This window comes from Paralichthys olivaceus, chromosome 16 (genome assembly GCF_024713975.1).
Source record: "Paralichthys olivaceus isolate ysfri-2021 chromosome 16, ASM2471397v2, whole genome shotgun sequence".
NCBI classification, from domain to species: Eukaryota; Metazoa; Chordata; class Actinopteri; order Pleuronectiformes; family Paralichthyidae; genus Paralichthys; species Paralichthys olivaceus.
The window spans coordinates 17,230,295-17,245,993 of NC_091108.1; the positions used below are offsets into that span (position 1 = coordinate 17,230,295).

The 15,699-nt window shown below is 48.3% G+C and overlaps 2 protein-coding genes across 2 annotated transcripts; both read right to left on the reverse strand.

The window, feature by feature from the left end:
• Positions 1-947: 947 nt before the first annotated feature.
• LOC109644129 (leukocyte cell-derived chemotaxin 1) lies at positions 948-8,817 on the reverse strand. Its single transcript, XM_020109461.2, has 7 exons — positions 8,669-8,817; positions 8,328-8,468; positions 6,803-6,943; positions 6,121-6,234; positions 3,012-3,162; positions 2,541-2,647; positions 948-1,842 (listed from the first exon to the last, which is right to left on the reverse strand). The coding sequence occupies exons 1-7, from the start codon at positions 8,774-8,776 to the stop codon at positions 1,618-1,620; spliced, it is 987 nt and encodes a 328-aa protein (XP_019965020.2). The 5' UTR covers positions 8,777-8,817; the 3' UTR covers positions 948-1,617.
• A 1,239-nt stretch (positions 8,818-10,056) lies between these two features.
• Positions 10,057-14,212, reverse strand: LOC109647863 (protocadherin-8). Its single transcript, XM_020113675.2, has 3 exons — positions 11,397-14,212; positions 11,036-11,261; positions 10,057-10,920 (listed from the first exon to the last, which is right to left on the reverse strand). Exons 1-3 carry the CDS (start codon positions 13,845-13,847, stop codon positions 10,568-10,570), a joined length of 3,030 nt encoding a protein of 1,009 aa, XP_019969234.1. The 5' UTR covers positions 13,848-14,212; the 3' UTR covers positions 10,057-10,567.
• Between the last annotated feature and the right edge of the window lie 1,487 nt (positions 14,213-15,699).

The following is a 15,699-nucleotide window of genomic DNA, read 5'->3' on the forward strand; positions in this document are numbered from 1 at the left end:
TTTCATGGCGTTTTACGGTTTGTTGTCTGTGGAAACTGTTTTGGACATGTTGGAAAATCTGAGAAGGGATCCATCAGGCACAAAAACAGCAATCCATTATGACAGGGAGCCATGCTCTGTGATTATGTGCTGGGAGGGATGAAATGTGGCATTAGTGATATCAGTGCAGGCAGTTGAGAAATGGTTGACGGCTTGAGGACATGGTTTACGAATCGCGGTTTCGATTGTGATCAAGTCGCATAGTCCCCGGAGTTGTTTGGTCAGCAGGCGGGGATGGGGCCCCGAGGTCAAGTGGTGATCTAGAGTAGCAGATTTGGACGAGCAGCCGCCTCCCCTGTTCTCCCACCACATACTGTATGTGCAGCAGCTGTAACTGTGAGGGGGCGTCCTGCCGAGGCAAGAGAGCATTAATATGGATCAGCCTCCTAACCGCATCATCAAGCCTCTCACACTGAGTTAAGTGTTAAATTCATCACACATCGTTTCATCTCTCGTGACGATCAAACGCCCATTTGTGGCTCTGGATGGAACTCTCAGCCTCATACACACACTCCTCCGCTATCCCTGACACACAAATACACCGCCCCCATCCTTACCCCCTACCCCTGCCCGAGGCGGCTCTGTGACATCAAAAGGAGCTAAGCGCTTTGCATCGTGGGTAAGATCTGGGAGCGTGACGGCTACAGACTCTTTAGTCTCATTAAAGAGTTCTAGAGCCGCAACTCTCACATTAAAGAACTCTGGAAAGTTCTTTCTGCTCACGCCTTTAGAGCAGCTACCAAATGTGACACTTTTCAAAACTGAACAGTCTGAAAGAGAGAGAGACGAGAGGTGGGGGGGGGTGTTCCTAAATAAACCCACTGCTCTGTTGTGAGTAAACTGTATTTACAGGGTGTGATAGAAATAATTCAGCCAACTGCATGAAAAATAGGTGTGAGGCTTTCGAGTTTACTTAAAAAAGTTTATTCAGTGATATTGCACGTTGAGACAGCTCCTTCAATGCAGGTAAAAATACATTTAGATGAGTTTGAGAGAGAGCGCGTACAGTACAAGGTTTTCATGAAAATAGGATAAGAAATCACAGCACTTCAAAATATTTCTCACCAGAGGCATGAAAAGTAAAACTAACAGAGGCTAATATACCGGCTGACTGCTATTGAAACACTATGGGTCCCTATACATTTATTTACATCGGAAAGCAAGGGATGAAAGAAAAGGTCAGCTCTATAAATACAACCTTACCTGCTTTATCTACAGATACATGTTGAGCACATAATTCAGTGAAAACAGGTCCGCTGTACGTTCTCTCGACAGCGTTGAGCTGTAGTTAAGGAGGATCTGACTGGAAAGCAGGTATGTTTTTTTAATAAGAGAAGCTGTGCAGCGACTGCAAACCTTTATATGTGAGATCCCGGTGTCCTAGATTCTGTTCCATGCATTTATAATGTGTATGCACGGCTACTGATGCTGCTCATTTTTCTACAAATCTGCTCTGACCAACAGGTATATGTAAAGGAAATGAGAAGCAAAACTTTTCCCCTTCATCTCCCCTCCCTCGCAACCCCATCAATCCCTCCCCTCCCTACTTTCTTCAATCCTGGACTCAGGGGGGGGTGTCTACACGAGACCCATAATGCGTGCCACCCACCAGTTGCAGGGCATGATGACTCTGCAGGCCACCCTGCACCCTCTGTAGTGGTACGGCCACGGGTGGTAGCCTCCGAGCGGCTCGCAGATCCTCTGGCAGTGGGTGTAGCCGCGGCGGCACTCGGCGCAGCACACGCCCTGGTGGTCCAGCATGGGGTCGATGTTCATGTTGCCCTGCTCGCCCTCCAGACCTCTCTGAAAGGAGACACGAGAGGTCAGAGTGCACAGCGTTGGCGTGCCGTTCTGTCACGTGCCAGCTGAAGTCTCCAGTAGCGGAGGAAGCTGATTTCGAAACCAATTAAAAATGAATTTCCAACAGGCGGGTTGAGGAGGAGGGGATGATGTCAGACGTGGGTTTTTGTTGTCAAATATTTTCTTTTTCTGTGTAATGTTTGCACCCCCACCCCCCCCCCCCTCTGTGGTTGTCAGGAGCATGTTGCATGTTGGGGGATGCTTAGAATGTGTAGGGATTAATGAAAGTGGGGCCCAACATAGGGGGTGAGGTTGGAGGGTGTATGGGAGACTCTGTGTTGTGCGTGTTGTGTGTATGTGCGCGCCCTCTCAACAGGGCAGAAGGGCAATAGGAGAGGAGGGGGGGATGTTGTGGAATTATTCATACCGTCTCAGTGCTGAAAGGAAAGCTTTGGACAGCCTCACACAGCAAATGCATGCACAGAAAACACACCCACGCATACACTCAGATTTGCAGAGACAATCCAGGCCCCTCCGCCGTGACCCCAGCATCTGCTGCCGCTTGCACAGCTGTGAAAAACTCTCCCCGGCCGCAGCCCTCTCAGGTGTCCCTCAGATCCGAACGGACAGTTGTGAATGCTGCGGCGGGCCGCAAACAACAGAGGGAGAAATAAAAGTGTGAGTTCCTTCATGTGACTCACCTGGTAGGGGTTCTCTGGGTTGAACTCTGCCTCCACGTCCTCCTCCTCCTCCTCCGCGGCTGTCTGGCGGCGCTGGCGCAGGGCGGCTCTCCTCTTCCTCTGTCCGCCTGCACACATCACAGTCTCACATTCTGACAGCAGACCAAATTTAGGAGCGGAGTGGCACTAATGTGGCCTCGGCTCCTGATTGCACAGTCGTTTCTCAGACGGCACTTTTGAAGTCGTCAGATGAAGTAGAATGAAAATTGTGTTTTGAGAACTTTTAACCTCCCAGCATGCTAAGAAGTGTACAGTCTGCGGCTCAGACACTTCAAAAGGACTTTTCTTTTTAGCTTGTTTTTCTTTCCGATGCTTGAACAATGGCAATGTTAAATGGAAATACTTGAAACCATTTGACCCACATCTTCTTTGTTTTCACAGTGCCTGAAAAATGTTGTGTTTTAGATTCCATGATAACCCTGATGTGCTTACTGGTCGAGTAGGTGGGGCGGAGCCAGAAGATGGGCAGGTCTCCACACAAGTCCTTGATCTTGTTGCTGAGGAAGGCGGAGTCAGAGAGGGGCGCGTCGGCTGCCACCCAGATCAGATCGTCCTCAAACTTGGCCGGCATCACCTCATCCTCCTTCAAATAGTGAAAAAGGTTAGAAGGAGAAAAAAAACATCACTTGAAGGCATAATATCAGGGTTGGTGATGTATCTCGTTACTAGCCTTCCCCTTTAAATAGCCCACACTCCTCACACTCAAATCTAATCTGCATTAATGCTGCACCGTTAATGCTCCTTATAACAACATAAAACCAAGCAGTAAAAAGGAAGCCCAGGAGGCTTTAGTATACAGATTCCACTTGCATCAACATTTAGCCGAACACACAGTGTAAGGACTCATCAGCAGCTGAAGGGGAGGGGAGATGGGATGGCCTGGATGTACAGGTTTCTGCAGATAAACTAATGAGGTGTCCGGAGGGGAGACTGTGTAAACATATGTCCTCTGTATCCACAGCCTGCAGGTACGAGGGGGGAATTCTGTGGGGGATGATTTGGCCCAGAGGCGTTTGTTCCTGAGGGCTGCACTGCAGTCGCCACAGACATGTTTAGGGAATGTTATCCTCCAACCTCTCTGAAATGCTGCAGCTGTTTTTTTTTCCCCAGCTCAAACTGATTTGCTGGAGGGAAAAATAAAAGCGGGGGTCCTTCTCCACTGCTTGACAGATAAGAGTTTATCTGACCCACTCTCTGTGGATGGGGGCGTGTGTGTTTGTGTGTGTTCGTGTGAGTTTGTGTACATGTGTGTTTATGTGTGTGAGCGGTTATCTAACCCAGATTTGCCATCACTCTAAATTATAGCAAATGACCAGCCTGCAGCAACCATTATAACAACATCTCCCTGTCTCCTCTCTCACTCACACACACACACAAATGTGAACCAAACGATCACTTATGAGGCAAAAAGAGACAACAACACAAACACACAGAAAAGAACAGACGTGAAATAAATGATTGTTTACGAGACAGAGATGCAATAAGAGCAGCCCCGCATCATAATTAATTGTGTGTGTGCGCGCGCGCGTTTGTCAGTGTTTATGCGTTCATGAGGGTAATTTCGGCTATGTGGATTTATGTGGATGTGAGGCTTATGCAGAACTAAATGATTTTAATTATCAGACAGCCTCAATTGAACAATCACAGGCGTTTGTGAGTTGTGATAGCAATCCACACACATATGGTTCTGTATTCTGTGTGTGTGTGTGTGTGTGTGTGTGTGTGTGTGTGTGTGTGTGTGTGTGTGTGTGTGTGTGTGTGTGTGTGTGTGTGTGTGTGTGTTCTGTTAAGTGATGGGAACCCACACATGGAAATCACCTACGTCTCCTTGGTTTATCATTGGTTTGGGTGATTCATGCTAACACCACAGCTCACATTAGTAATATATCAGAGGTGAGGATTCGTAGTATTTATATCTAAAGCTCAGTAGAGAACAGACAATGCGTTAATACAACTAATAGCATTTATAATGGATATGTTTTATCAGTTATAACAGCTAGCTTTAGTAATGGACTCATTTAGGATTTGTGAATTTTTTAATATGATGTTTGGGGTTGCCAGATTTGAGATATTTCTTGATGCATCATTTGTATTGTCTTTTGGACAAATGGCTCTTGATTAAAATTAAAGTCTGACTAATATGGAATTTTTGGGGAACAGTAGAAACATTTTAATATCAATAAATTAGGAAATAATCAATTTGTAGTATATGTGATTATGATTGGCCGTGCTGTAATTACAAATCAGAGAACTCACTTTCCTTTTATTACTTTCTCCCTCACATTTGTATCATCAGATTCAATGGTTTGTTGAGTGAACAAGTCATTTATAACGAGTGCAGTTGTCAATGTTTGTAATTCATGGATAAAGGGCTCTTCCACTGCAGTAATCCATCACATGTACAGTTGTGTGCAGCTTTCCTCCTGAAGGTTAGTGGTCAAATTGTCCAAACAGCCTAATCCACTACAATAATTAAAAGAGTTAAAAAGGTGAATGGAGATGTGGTAAATGTCAGCATGCTAATTAGAACTAAACCAGAAGTAGACAACAGCTAAGGTTATCATTAGTGTAGAACAAATGAATGATGACGGTCTATGATGAGACCTGAAGGGAATGTCTACACCATAGTATGTGCCAATCCATCCCATAGATGTTGAGATATTTCTCTCAAGTAGAAATTCGGACCTGATGCTGACGCTTGGAGAAGAAGTTGGGGAATCAATAAAATAAGTAGGATTCACCCTCTGGGGATCACGAGTAACTGTTCATGCATCATGTCATGATGAGGCAATTCATCCAATAAGTGTTTAAATAGATCAGTCTGAGCCAAAGTAGACGACCAATCAAAGTGACATTGCTTTCCCAAGAGTGGTGCTTCTTGCATAGCATGTCAAACACCAACCAAAGTTTCTACCTTTTCATGGCTTATTACTCGTCTAAAAATAATAAATAGGTTATTTCAGAATACTTGATCCTTATAACTCACTTGTAAAGTATTTCATATATGACAGTGCTGCCAAACTTTCCATCTTTATTTGAAAAAAGTTTTAAGTTTAAGCATCAGACTGAATGATTTCAATGCAGTCACGGTGATGATGGATGTTTATGTTGGAAAATGGGTTTTAAAGAGTTAAACACTCAGACGTGTGTCTTTCCCTTTCCACTGCAGGAACACACACATATCCACTGTCATTGGTTCTGCTGTTGTTTACACTGTTGGGGCCAGGTTCCTGGAGCTAAATATAGGACGGTCTCAGGGGGTAATGCTGAATCCTGGAGCATTCAACCTCTGGTGAAAAAACTGGTCAAACTCATGTGTCATGGAATCAATAATGAGGACTGTAACATTGACGAAACTCAAAAAACTGCAAGATGCCAAATTGTTAAATACAGTTCTAGAACTTCACATGACTTTTAAAAGATCGGGTTCTGGAATGCTCAGATTTAAGAGTTGTTACATTTCTACAGTGAAAACGAGCTATCGATGAATTCACAACTTAAAGAGATCCCACTTTCTCCGAAAAAGACTGGACCAACCCACCAGGTTGAACGTCATGGATTCCTTGTTGAGAGTCTCCACGTCAGGCAGACGAGCCTTCACCTGGGTCTTGATGTAGCACTTCTCTCCTCCTGAAAAGCGAATCCCTGTGATGCCCTGGTTCAGTGAGAAAAGAAAGGAGCCCAAAACAAAAAGCTGGAATTCATAACTCATCACAGAGATGTTGTGTTGTCGTCTGCAAGCGTCTGGGACAACACATCTGCACATTGAATGCAACATTACAGCAAACATGATTTTAATTAAACATCAGGGGAGTGCACTGTATTTAAGATTTAAAATGACACTCATGGGGACAATAGGATTAAAGGTCAGAATTTAAATTGTTAAGAGGCCAAAACTGCTGCTTCACTAGAGTGATTGGCCTGATCGGGACCGCTTTAATTAAAGGTCAAAAACCACCAGTCCGAGTTTAATGAAAATTGGAGGGACGATGTGTCTTGACACTGATTGGCCCACAGGGGGACATGTCCGCTAGTTCTTTGTTTTTCCACTGTTGCAATGAGCCAGTCTCCCCACAAGGATCTTTGAAGTTTCAACAAATCTGATCTATTCTCCTCCGAACTGCTCATAGGGAGTGACAGTGGATGTCCTGCTTTCCTGCTCTTATTTATTCCTCCTGACATTATTATCTTAATTTATTTTTATTGGTTTCAGTTCGACTCACAATCTCGAAGTCATGGACCTCCACGGCCTCCTCCGCCCCGCTGCTGGTGCTGAATCTCTCCATGTTGTTGGCCGTGTCGATTTCCATTGAACCTTCCTCCACTTTGCCATTGATGCTCATGCTGTAGTGGACATTGTAGACCTGAACACACACACACACACACACACACACACACACACACACACACACACACACACACACACACACACACACACACACACAAGGTTTCAGACTGGCATGTAAGGTATGAGAGTCCCAAGAGTCACCCCACCCCCACCCACCCCAACAGCCCTCTCCCTTTCATTCTCCCTTTCTGAATCTTACCCATGACTTCTCCTCGCAAACCTCTCCTCTCAATTTTCTCTTTCAGACACACACATTCATTCACGCTTGTTTGGGAGAATACAATCCTGACTCCTCTGGGTGATGATTATCCTCCTGCAGAGCCTTTTCATCACGCCCTAATAACATTTTCAAACTTCATAAATGAAAAAAAAGAGAGAAAACACCCAGAAAGCAGCATTTTCCCCTGTCGTCTCTTACACCTCTTGCCCCTGGAGCATCAACCGGACCAGAGAGGGCCCCCCCACCCCCACCGCTACCCCTACCCCTCTCCACCCACCCACAACCCTCCAACACACACACACCACATACACACAAGGACTCCATTCACCAGGCTTTACCTCAGCCAGTTTGAAAAAAGAGTTTAATTTACATTTTGCTGTTTGCCTACACTGCAAGAAAATATTCGTCTTGAAGAGCTGCTTCAGTCTGCTGAGCATTTTTAATTCACACTAGTTAAAAAATCGACCAGCGACGACATAATTTCACTTGTTTCCAATTCAAAAGAGCTTGTTTCAACAATTTCTTCCCTTAAGTGACATGAATTTTCATTGGGTGGGAGTACGCATGAGAGCCGTTTTCTTCTGTGGTGGTTCTCTCTTGTTTCAGAGAAGTTTTGAAAGGAGAGAAAACTGCGATGGGTGGAATTATCTAGCAGATCAGACCGACTTTGATTTGATTTTTGATCCAAAGCCTTGAGGGAGTATAGCCTGTAAAAATCACTGGGGTGTTGACATGAGCTGAAACTTGTTTTACTTTATAGAAAGGCAAAGAAAGAAAATCCAACTATTAATGGTTTCTGAAAACTCACATAATTTTAGAATAATGTGAGTTAACTTGGTACAACTTGTTAAATCACATTAGCTGTCCTGATTTAAACTAATGTGCACAAGATGCAGACACACAACTGTCAGTGGAAAAGTGACAAAATCTTCATCAACTATGGTCTGTTTTTATCTATGCATCTTAACTTATAACAGCAGAGGATGAAACAAAGAGAAGAAAATAAAAGTTAGGACAAGAAAAAGTACATTTTGTCAATCAAACCAATATACAGCCATAATAAAAATTACAACATCCTCCCACTTTTCTGACCCTCCTCCCTCTCTAGTTGACCATAATGTCACATGCAGACACAGACATGAAGGTAGAAGTAAGATTTATAATAGAATATCACCCTTACGTGTTTTTCATTGTTGTTCCAGAAGTAAAAAGCTCCAACAGCCCCCAGCAGAAGCAGCAGGGCTCCGGCGATGAGCACCGCGATCCCGGCCTTCAGGAGGCGGCCGGTGGCGGCGGGCTTCACGGCCACGGTGGAGTAGGCCTGCGCGGTAAAACAGACACACTGTCATACAGAAGAGATGCTTTCTGATACACTTCACATATGATACTGAAGCTGACACGGTGTCCATGTAATGATAAAGTGGCAGACACGGTTTATGCAACTTTTGAAAGGTCAGGAAACAGATAGAACATAAAGGATGTGTGGGCTCCGACAGAGGCGACGATCCCAGCAACACTCACCGGAGGCATGAACTTCTGCAGGTCCTCCGGTCCCGCTGAGGCGATCGGTACTTTCTCTGAGCTCCCGGCCATGACTGCAGCCGAACACCTGAGGAGCCCCCACTCCATTCACTCCTCACCCCCCTCTCCCTCTCTCTCCCTCCCTCTCGCCCTGAGGAGGAGGAGGAGGAGGAGGAGGAGGATGGTCACTACAGGTTTTGCTTTAACGCTCTCCTACACTAGAACTGTGCGTAACCTTGACAACTTTTGTGCCTCTGAATAAAAGTCAGGTGAAATCCAACACCTCCAGCTGACGATCAGCACATTATTTATCTTTCCCTCACGAGAGAGTTCATTGCTCTTTCTCTCTGAAGACCACGTGTTGGCTGCTCACGAGTCTGATCCCTGCTGTGATCCTCACAATCTCATATCAATAAGCTGTATATCACGAGCCTCTGTTGGTGGACCGAGATGTATCCATGCACATTAAGGAGATGCTGGAGGAAGGGATAGGGTGAGGTTGTCTCTTCGAATCACCCTCGCACACCTCCCTCTCTCCCTCCTCCCTCCCTCCACAGACTGCTGCAGGTCAGAGGTGACTCTGGCGGAATGTCGCACGCTTTCTCCATCCTACAAACAGTATGTTAACATGACAGTGTGCAAGAAAAGAGGCAGCTCACTTCGATCTCGCTCATCTTATATCTTCGGGAGTGTGTGAGTGAGTTGGGGAGTGTGCCCTGAATCCGTGATTATAAGGAGGGGGATTACGTAAGGAGCGCACCGAGCGCTTTTGGCACATAGACAAGAAAACATCCGGACAGAGGAGCAGGAAACTATATTCGCAAGGACTCCGCGTTCTTTAAGAAATCTCAACTGCGTTTGCCTGCTCATGACACTTCCTTTTATATACACGTGACTTGTTTTTCTTTTCAGAGGCGAACCCTAAACCGCGCCTTTACGCACAGCCACTCTCATTATGGATGTCTCTTCCAGGCGCACGAATCAGGTGGTAATGATTGATGTTATGGAGACCTCAGCCTATCTGTGTTTCTCGCATTAACATGCAGGTCTGCAGGCGGTGAAATGCACCTATTTAGTCCACCAAGATGAAAATAATAACTGTGGAGGTTGCTCTGCTCCTGTTACGCGTGAGTGATTTGCTAGAAAACCTTGGCGTCTGCTCTGGCACCTCACCAGCAAAACCATGTTCACAAAAGAGGGAAAAAAACTAAGCTGACCTTCTTCAGTGGGCTGCAAGGACAGAGGCTCACTGCTGCAATAACAGCGACGCCTGTTGGCTTTTACTACAGTGACTGGCCTGACTGATAGGCTGTTCCTGCGAGGCATTCACAAACAGCCTGCACCTCTGGATCGTAACCTCTCAGAACAAAACACACATAAGTCACCTGCTCAGAACAGTATTTCAAAGTTTATTTTCTCCCAGAATGCTGTGATGATAAAAAAAATCTGTACATCGACTTATTGCATTCAAATGATTTCATATTATCAGCTTCATACATTGCAGGTCACCAGCCCTCAAATTTATCAGTGTCAGGGGGCATTTTTAAATAGTCAGCATGCGTAAAGATCAATAATTACAATTCTCATTTACATATCTTTGCTTCATTATTACTTTTATAAAAAATAAAATCTCTATATGTACAAAGCTTGCATATGATACACTTCATGTCCAACAAAAGTTTGTGATTGAATGGACTTCAAATGTGGCTTTTACATTAAAAACAAAAACGCACAAATATTCAGATATAAACTTATACATTATATGCACACTCAACAGCAACAAATAACCTCAAATAGTTACATTATTCTCCTCGTCAGTTAATCATAAATTAAACATTTGAATACACTATACATTTCTTTGAGAGTGAGCTTATAAGTGTGTGTGTGCAATTGTCTCTTTTAGGCCTCGTTGTTGGGGCAGTGCGTTGGGGTGGGGGTGTAAACTGGGATGGTTATGTCACTGATCTCCTGTACCCTCACAGGCATGGGTGGGGTGACCAGAACGTAGTCGTACTCCCTGTGCAGCACCTTTTCGTACACGCTCTGCAGCCCCACTGTTTTGGGGATTTGGGCCTGGTAGTAGTTGTCCCTGCGGTTGGGGTCCCGGGGCAGGGAGGCTGTCTTGGGGAGGCTGTTGAAGGAGGAGAGGGTTGGGGCCGGGGAGGGAGCGGCATTCGCTCTCACTGCTGAGGGGCTCCAGCAGCGGTCTGAGTGACCCAGGACCTTGCACTCACTGGTGCAAGCCCACAGAGCTAAAAGAGACAAAGAGAAGGAAGTGGAATTAGATTTAAAGCCACAGCTCACCGCCAATCTCATATAATCTTATACTCTCATTCAGATGATGTGGATTGTTTTGCATGTCTTTACCATTTTGGCCGCCCATGGGAGGAACCACTGCCCCGTCTTTCTTCAGGCCTGTGTCTCCACTGACATCACTGTCACTGTCATTGAAGTCACTGTCCCCCTTGCCACTGTCTTTGCCACTGAAGGCCGGGTCCCTGGCAGAGATGGTGGTGTAGGAGTTCCCCTTCCAGATGGTGATGGGCCTCACAGCCTCCTTTCCATTCCCATAACCAGGCAGAGTGGAGTAGCCCTGCAGGAGGACAGAGGAGAAAGAAAACAGAGGTGAGTTCCTGCTGGATGAACACATGGCAGAGTGCAACCCACACCTCCCCTCCCCACATCTCCCCTCCCCACCTCTCCAAAGTGTCCCAAAGGTGCATCTCACCTCATGTTTATTCCCTCGGAGCTTGCTGTTGTTGTCTGAGTCATACACACAGGGCACTTCGCTGCCGTCCTCTGAGGCCGAACATATGTCGCTGCCCCCGGGGTGAGCCGAGGTGAACCCACCGGGCTGGCTGCTGTAGGAGTGTCCGTCAAAAACCGCTCCTGCCCCGTCCCCGTGGAGGGGGAGAAGCGGGTTGTCCACCACGTGGGTCCTGCCCCGCTCCAGCGTGCCCTTCTCCCCGTACGAGTCGCTGTCCTCCCCGCCTTTGTCCTGCTTGCGCCGGTTGCAGGTGGTGGCGATGAGGATGATGGCGAGCAGCAGCAGCGTGCAGCTCCCCGCGAGCACGACAATAATCACCACGGACAAGTCCCACTGCGCGTGCACCTCGTCCCCGCCGCCCGGCTGGTACACTGTCCGGTCGCTCGGTGGGGGGCCGGCGATGATGAGGAAGCGGAGGGTCGCGGTGGAGGTGAGCGCTGGCCTCCCGTTGTCACTCACCGTCACGGTCACGCTCAGGGTCTCGTCCACGTCGTGGCTGAGCACCTGGTTCAGGTAGATCTCCCCGGAGGCTTTGTTCACGGAGAACACGGAGGGTTCACCGGTGGCCAGCCCGTAGGACAGGTCCGAGTTCACGCCCTCATCCGCATCCCGCGCCTCCACCCGGGTGATGACGTAGCCGGTCGGTGCGTCCCGGGGCAGGAGGACCTCAGCGGAGCCGTTGTTGAGCGGCGGCTGCGTGATGATGGGCGCGTTATCGTTCTGGTCCACGATCCTCACATAGACGTTGGCGCTGCCGGTCAGAGGCGGGGAGCCGCCGTCACTCGCCGTGATGCGGAGCTCCATCTGCTTCATCACCTCATAGTTGAAGCTCCGGAGCGCGTAAAGCGACCCGCTGGCCGGGTCCAGTGACACGAAGGTGGAGATGGGGGAGCCCATGAAGTACGTGTCCGCCAGTTTGTAGCTGACCTTCCCGTTTGACCCCAGGTCCATGTCCCGCGCCACGACCGTGGTGATGTATGCCCCAGGTGCGTTGTTCTCCACCACCGCCACCTCATACACAGATTTACTGAACACCGGAGCGTTGTCGTTCTCATCCGTCAGCCTGATGGTGTACTGAGTGATTGTCCTGAAGGGAGGGGAGCCCAGGTCCTCCGCCACAACCGTCAGGTTGTACTCGGGGATTTTCTCCCGGTCTAACGGGTTGGTGCTCACGATCATGAAGCTGTCCTCATACGCCTGCTGCAGTTTGAAGTGGTCGTGTCCGTACAGGGTGCAGTGCACCTGCCCGTTAGCGCCCGAGTCTCTGTCCGAGGTGCTGACCAGCGCCACGAAACTCTCTCTGGCCGCCGCCTCGGTGATGTACGCGATCCCCGCCGTGATGGAGGTCATGGGGGTGATGGAGATCTCCGGCGCGTTGTCGTTAACGTCCTGCACCTGCACCACTATCTTGCAGATGGCCGGGCTTGGGTTCGGACCCAGGTCGGTGGCCTGAACGTCAAACTCGTACGTGTTCTTACTTTCAAAGTCAATCGGGCTCTCCAGGGTGAGCCGTCCGGTCTTTCTGTCCACTCTGAAGAGTTGTCGTATTTCTGCGGGCACTTGGTTCCCGAACCCGTACACCACCTCCCCGTTCATCCCCTCGTCCGGGTCCTCAGCGTTCAGGTCCAGCAGGAGGGAGCCAACCGGTGCGTCCTCGGGCAGGTCCACGGAGAAGCTGTTCCTGTCAAACACCGGACTGTTGTCGTTGTAGTCTTTCACCTTGATGTTGATGCGCGTCGTTCCGCTGCGGGACGGGTTGCCGCCGTCCATAGCCACAAGCTCCAGCGCGTAAGTCGCCTGCGTCTCCCGGTCCAACTCCTTCATGAGCACCAGCTCCGCATATTTAACCCCGTCGGCCCTGCTGAGCACGTCGATGGAGAAGTGGCTGTTGACGGAGATCTGGTAGCTTTGGATGTAGTTCACCCCAACGTCCTCGTCCACGGCAAAGTCCAGCGGGATCCGCGTGCCCACCGCCGTGTTCTCTGAGATCTCCAGACTCGACTCTTTCCGGGGGAACTCGGGGGAGTTGTCGTTGATGTCCTTGACCTCCACCTCGACGTGGATGAGTTTGAACTGCTCTTTGGAGAAACTGACCACGTCGAAAGCGATGAGGCAGTGCAGGGTGTGTTTGCAGATCCGCTCCCTGTCTATCCTCTCCCCGATGGTCAGCTGTCCGTCGCTCTCCCTCAGACGGATGAAAGAGGAGTTGAACTGTTTCATCATCCTGAAATTGTTCCTGGAGCCTCCCGATGAAGAGGGAGAGGAGTAGATGTCCTTGGCCAAGTTTCCAATCACTGTCCCTGGCGCGTCTTCCTCAAACGTCTGATATTTCACCGTTTTTCCTTGTGTGACAGCAGAGAGGCTCAGCAAAGAGACGAGCACCAGCAGCCCGTTCCACCCCGTTTCTCCCATCTTGACACCCTCACTCCAATAAATAAGGTGAAATTCAGCAAACTGTCCCGAAATGAGTCCAATTCAGAGTTCAGGAAAAAACACACCTCTAAAACAAAAATCCCTTCCCCACTCCTGTCGACTCTCCTGTTTTGTTTTCAGTGTAAAGCCTGTAATAAATATTCCATATGTCTTTCAATGCGCACTCTGGATGCGCTCCGCTCTCTCTCTTCTGGAGGTGTGCTGCTCTCTCAGCGCAAGAGGGCTGCAGTGTCTGCAGGAGGGTTTATACGGCGAGGCATGCAAATGAGCCGCACTGTGACCAATCCGGGCTTTGAGAGGGGGGGAAAGGGGGACTTCTGAAAGACCTCTAAAACCACGTTTAGAGATTCCTGGACTGTGCGGAGCAACTTGGCACGCAAATGTGCGGTCCGAACGCGGGGCTTGATTTAATACAGCTATAGTTCCCGTTGCTTGTTTATGTTCCTCGGGCTGTTAAATGAGTCTGCGCACCGACACACGAAGGGGGGAGCGCGGAGATGCGCAGTGTCCCTGAGATAGAGGACAAAGCATTTAAATAGGAGTGTCTGTTAAGGGGATGCGTTACCCCATAGGCGCACTTTCACTGTTAAAGGATTTATGCTTAAACACGGGCTGGATGGATCCCCACGTACGCACGTGTCCTATGTAACCCACCCGTGTAAAGGCAGCCACTGGCACGCTCAACTGTCCCACTGACCTCTCCACCTCTGAGACAACTTTACGCACAGATATGACACGACTTGTTCTTTTCCTCAACCACAGAGGATAAGATTTCATTTCATTAAATACACGTTTCATAGACTCATAATGCTGAGGCAGCTTAATAATTGCTTAATAATCACGCTGAATAATCGTAGTGTCAGATAATCAAAAAGAAAGAAATCTGTTATAACTGCTGGTAATAGCATCATCTTAGAGCTCATTTTACTTTCATTAATATATTCCATTAATGTGCTCTCTGTCTTCTATTGTTCATCCCCCTGGTGTGTTGTATTCCTGTAATTGTTTGCCCATCAGATCAAATCTGAGGCAAAGAAAAGGGACTATTTCCACTTAAAGATTGATTTTATTCTAATTCGGTCTCAGATCAGATCATCTCACGAGATGTCTTGTGCGCGCAAGAGGGGATTTTTTTAATTAAAGCCGGTGTAACGGCTCGGTTTTAACACGAGACTCTGCCTGGCCTCGGCTGCCAGAGCAGAGAGAGAGAGGAGCAGGTGAAGACGCACGCACGCAAACATACACTGGCGGGCCACGCACGCGCTCACACAGCCTTCCACGAACCCGTTACAAATGGGATTTGGCTGTAAACGCAGGGGGGATTTATCAGGATTTCAATAGTGAGATTATATCAAAGGCGTATGAAGCCCTCGTTAGTAGCAGGCGGGATAATGGCATGGCAGGGTCTCCCTTTACAGCTCGTCCATGCCGGCATTGTGGCCCCTGAGCCGGTCTGTGGGGACCCTAACCCCCGCTGCCTCCATGCAGCCCTCTGCCTAACTGCAGCATAATGAGTCAGAGCCACATGCAGCTTTTGTATCGCCCCCTCCCCACCCCTCCAGACCTGCCCCGGTCCCGGCCACGACTCCTTTCATTACAGGGAGATGGGAGATGAATTGCCCTGGACATCAGGGTCCCTCCTATTAAAATACATTTAGAGAACGACCGGGGCCCCGTCACGGCTCTTTAAGAGATTTTCTCATTCTTCACAGTGGACTCTCCTTCCCTTCACCCTCCTCACACACGCACATGCACACACGCACATCTTTTTCAGGGGCAACACTTGCCTAGCAGTAGAAGCTAATATCAGTTGGCATGTTCTATAAAGAAC

What these genes read in the sequence shown, in the direction of transcription:
- LOC109647863 (XM_020113675.2), bottom strand. Translation starts at nt 13,847, where the DNA reads ATGGGAGAAACGGGGTGGAACGGGCTGCTGGTGCTCGTCTCTTTGCTG. An exon ending in TCCGAGGGAATAAACATGAG is followed by an intron (nt 11,262 to 11,396) that starts GTGAGATGCACC and finishes GTCCTCCTGCAG; the next exon opens with GGCTACTCCACTCTGCCTGG. An exon ending in TCCCATGGGCGGCCAAAATG is followed by an intron (nt 10,921 to 11,035) that starts GTAAAGACATGC and finishes TGTCTCTTTTAG; the next exon opens with CTCTGTGGGCTTGCACCAGT.
- LOC109644129 (XM_020109461.2), bottom strand. Translation starts at nt 8,776, where the DNA reads ATGGAGTGGGGGCTCCTCAGGTGTTCGGCTGCAGTCATGGCCGGGAGC. An exon ending in CCGCCCCACCTACTCGACCA is followed by an intron (nt 2,648 to 3,011) that starts GTAAGCACATCA and finishes TGATGTGTGCAG; the next exon opens with GCGGACAGAGGAAGAGGAGA. An exon ending in ACCCAGAGAACCCCTACCAG is followed by an intron (nt 1,843 to 2,540) that starts GTGAGTCACATG and finishes GTCTCCTTTCAG; the next exon opens with AGAGGTCTGGAGGGCGAGCA.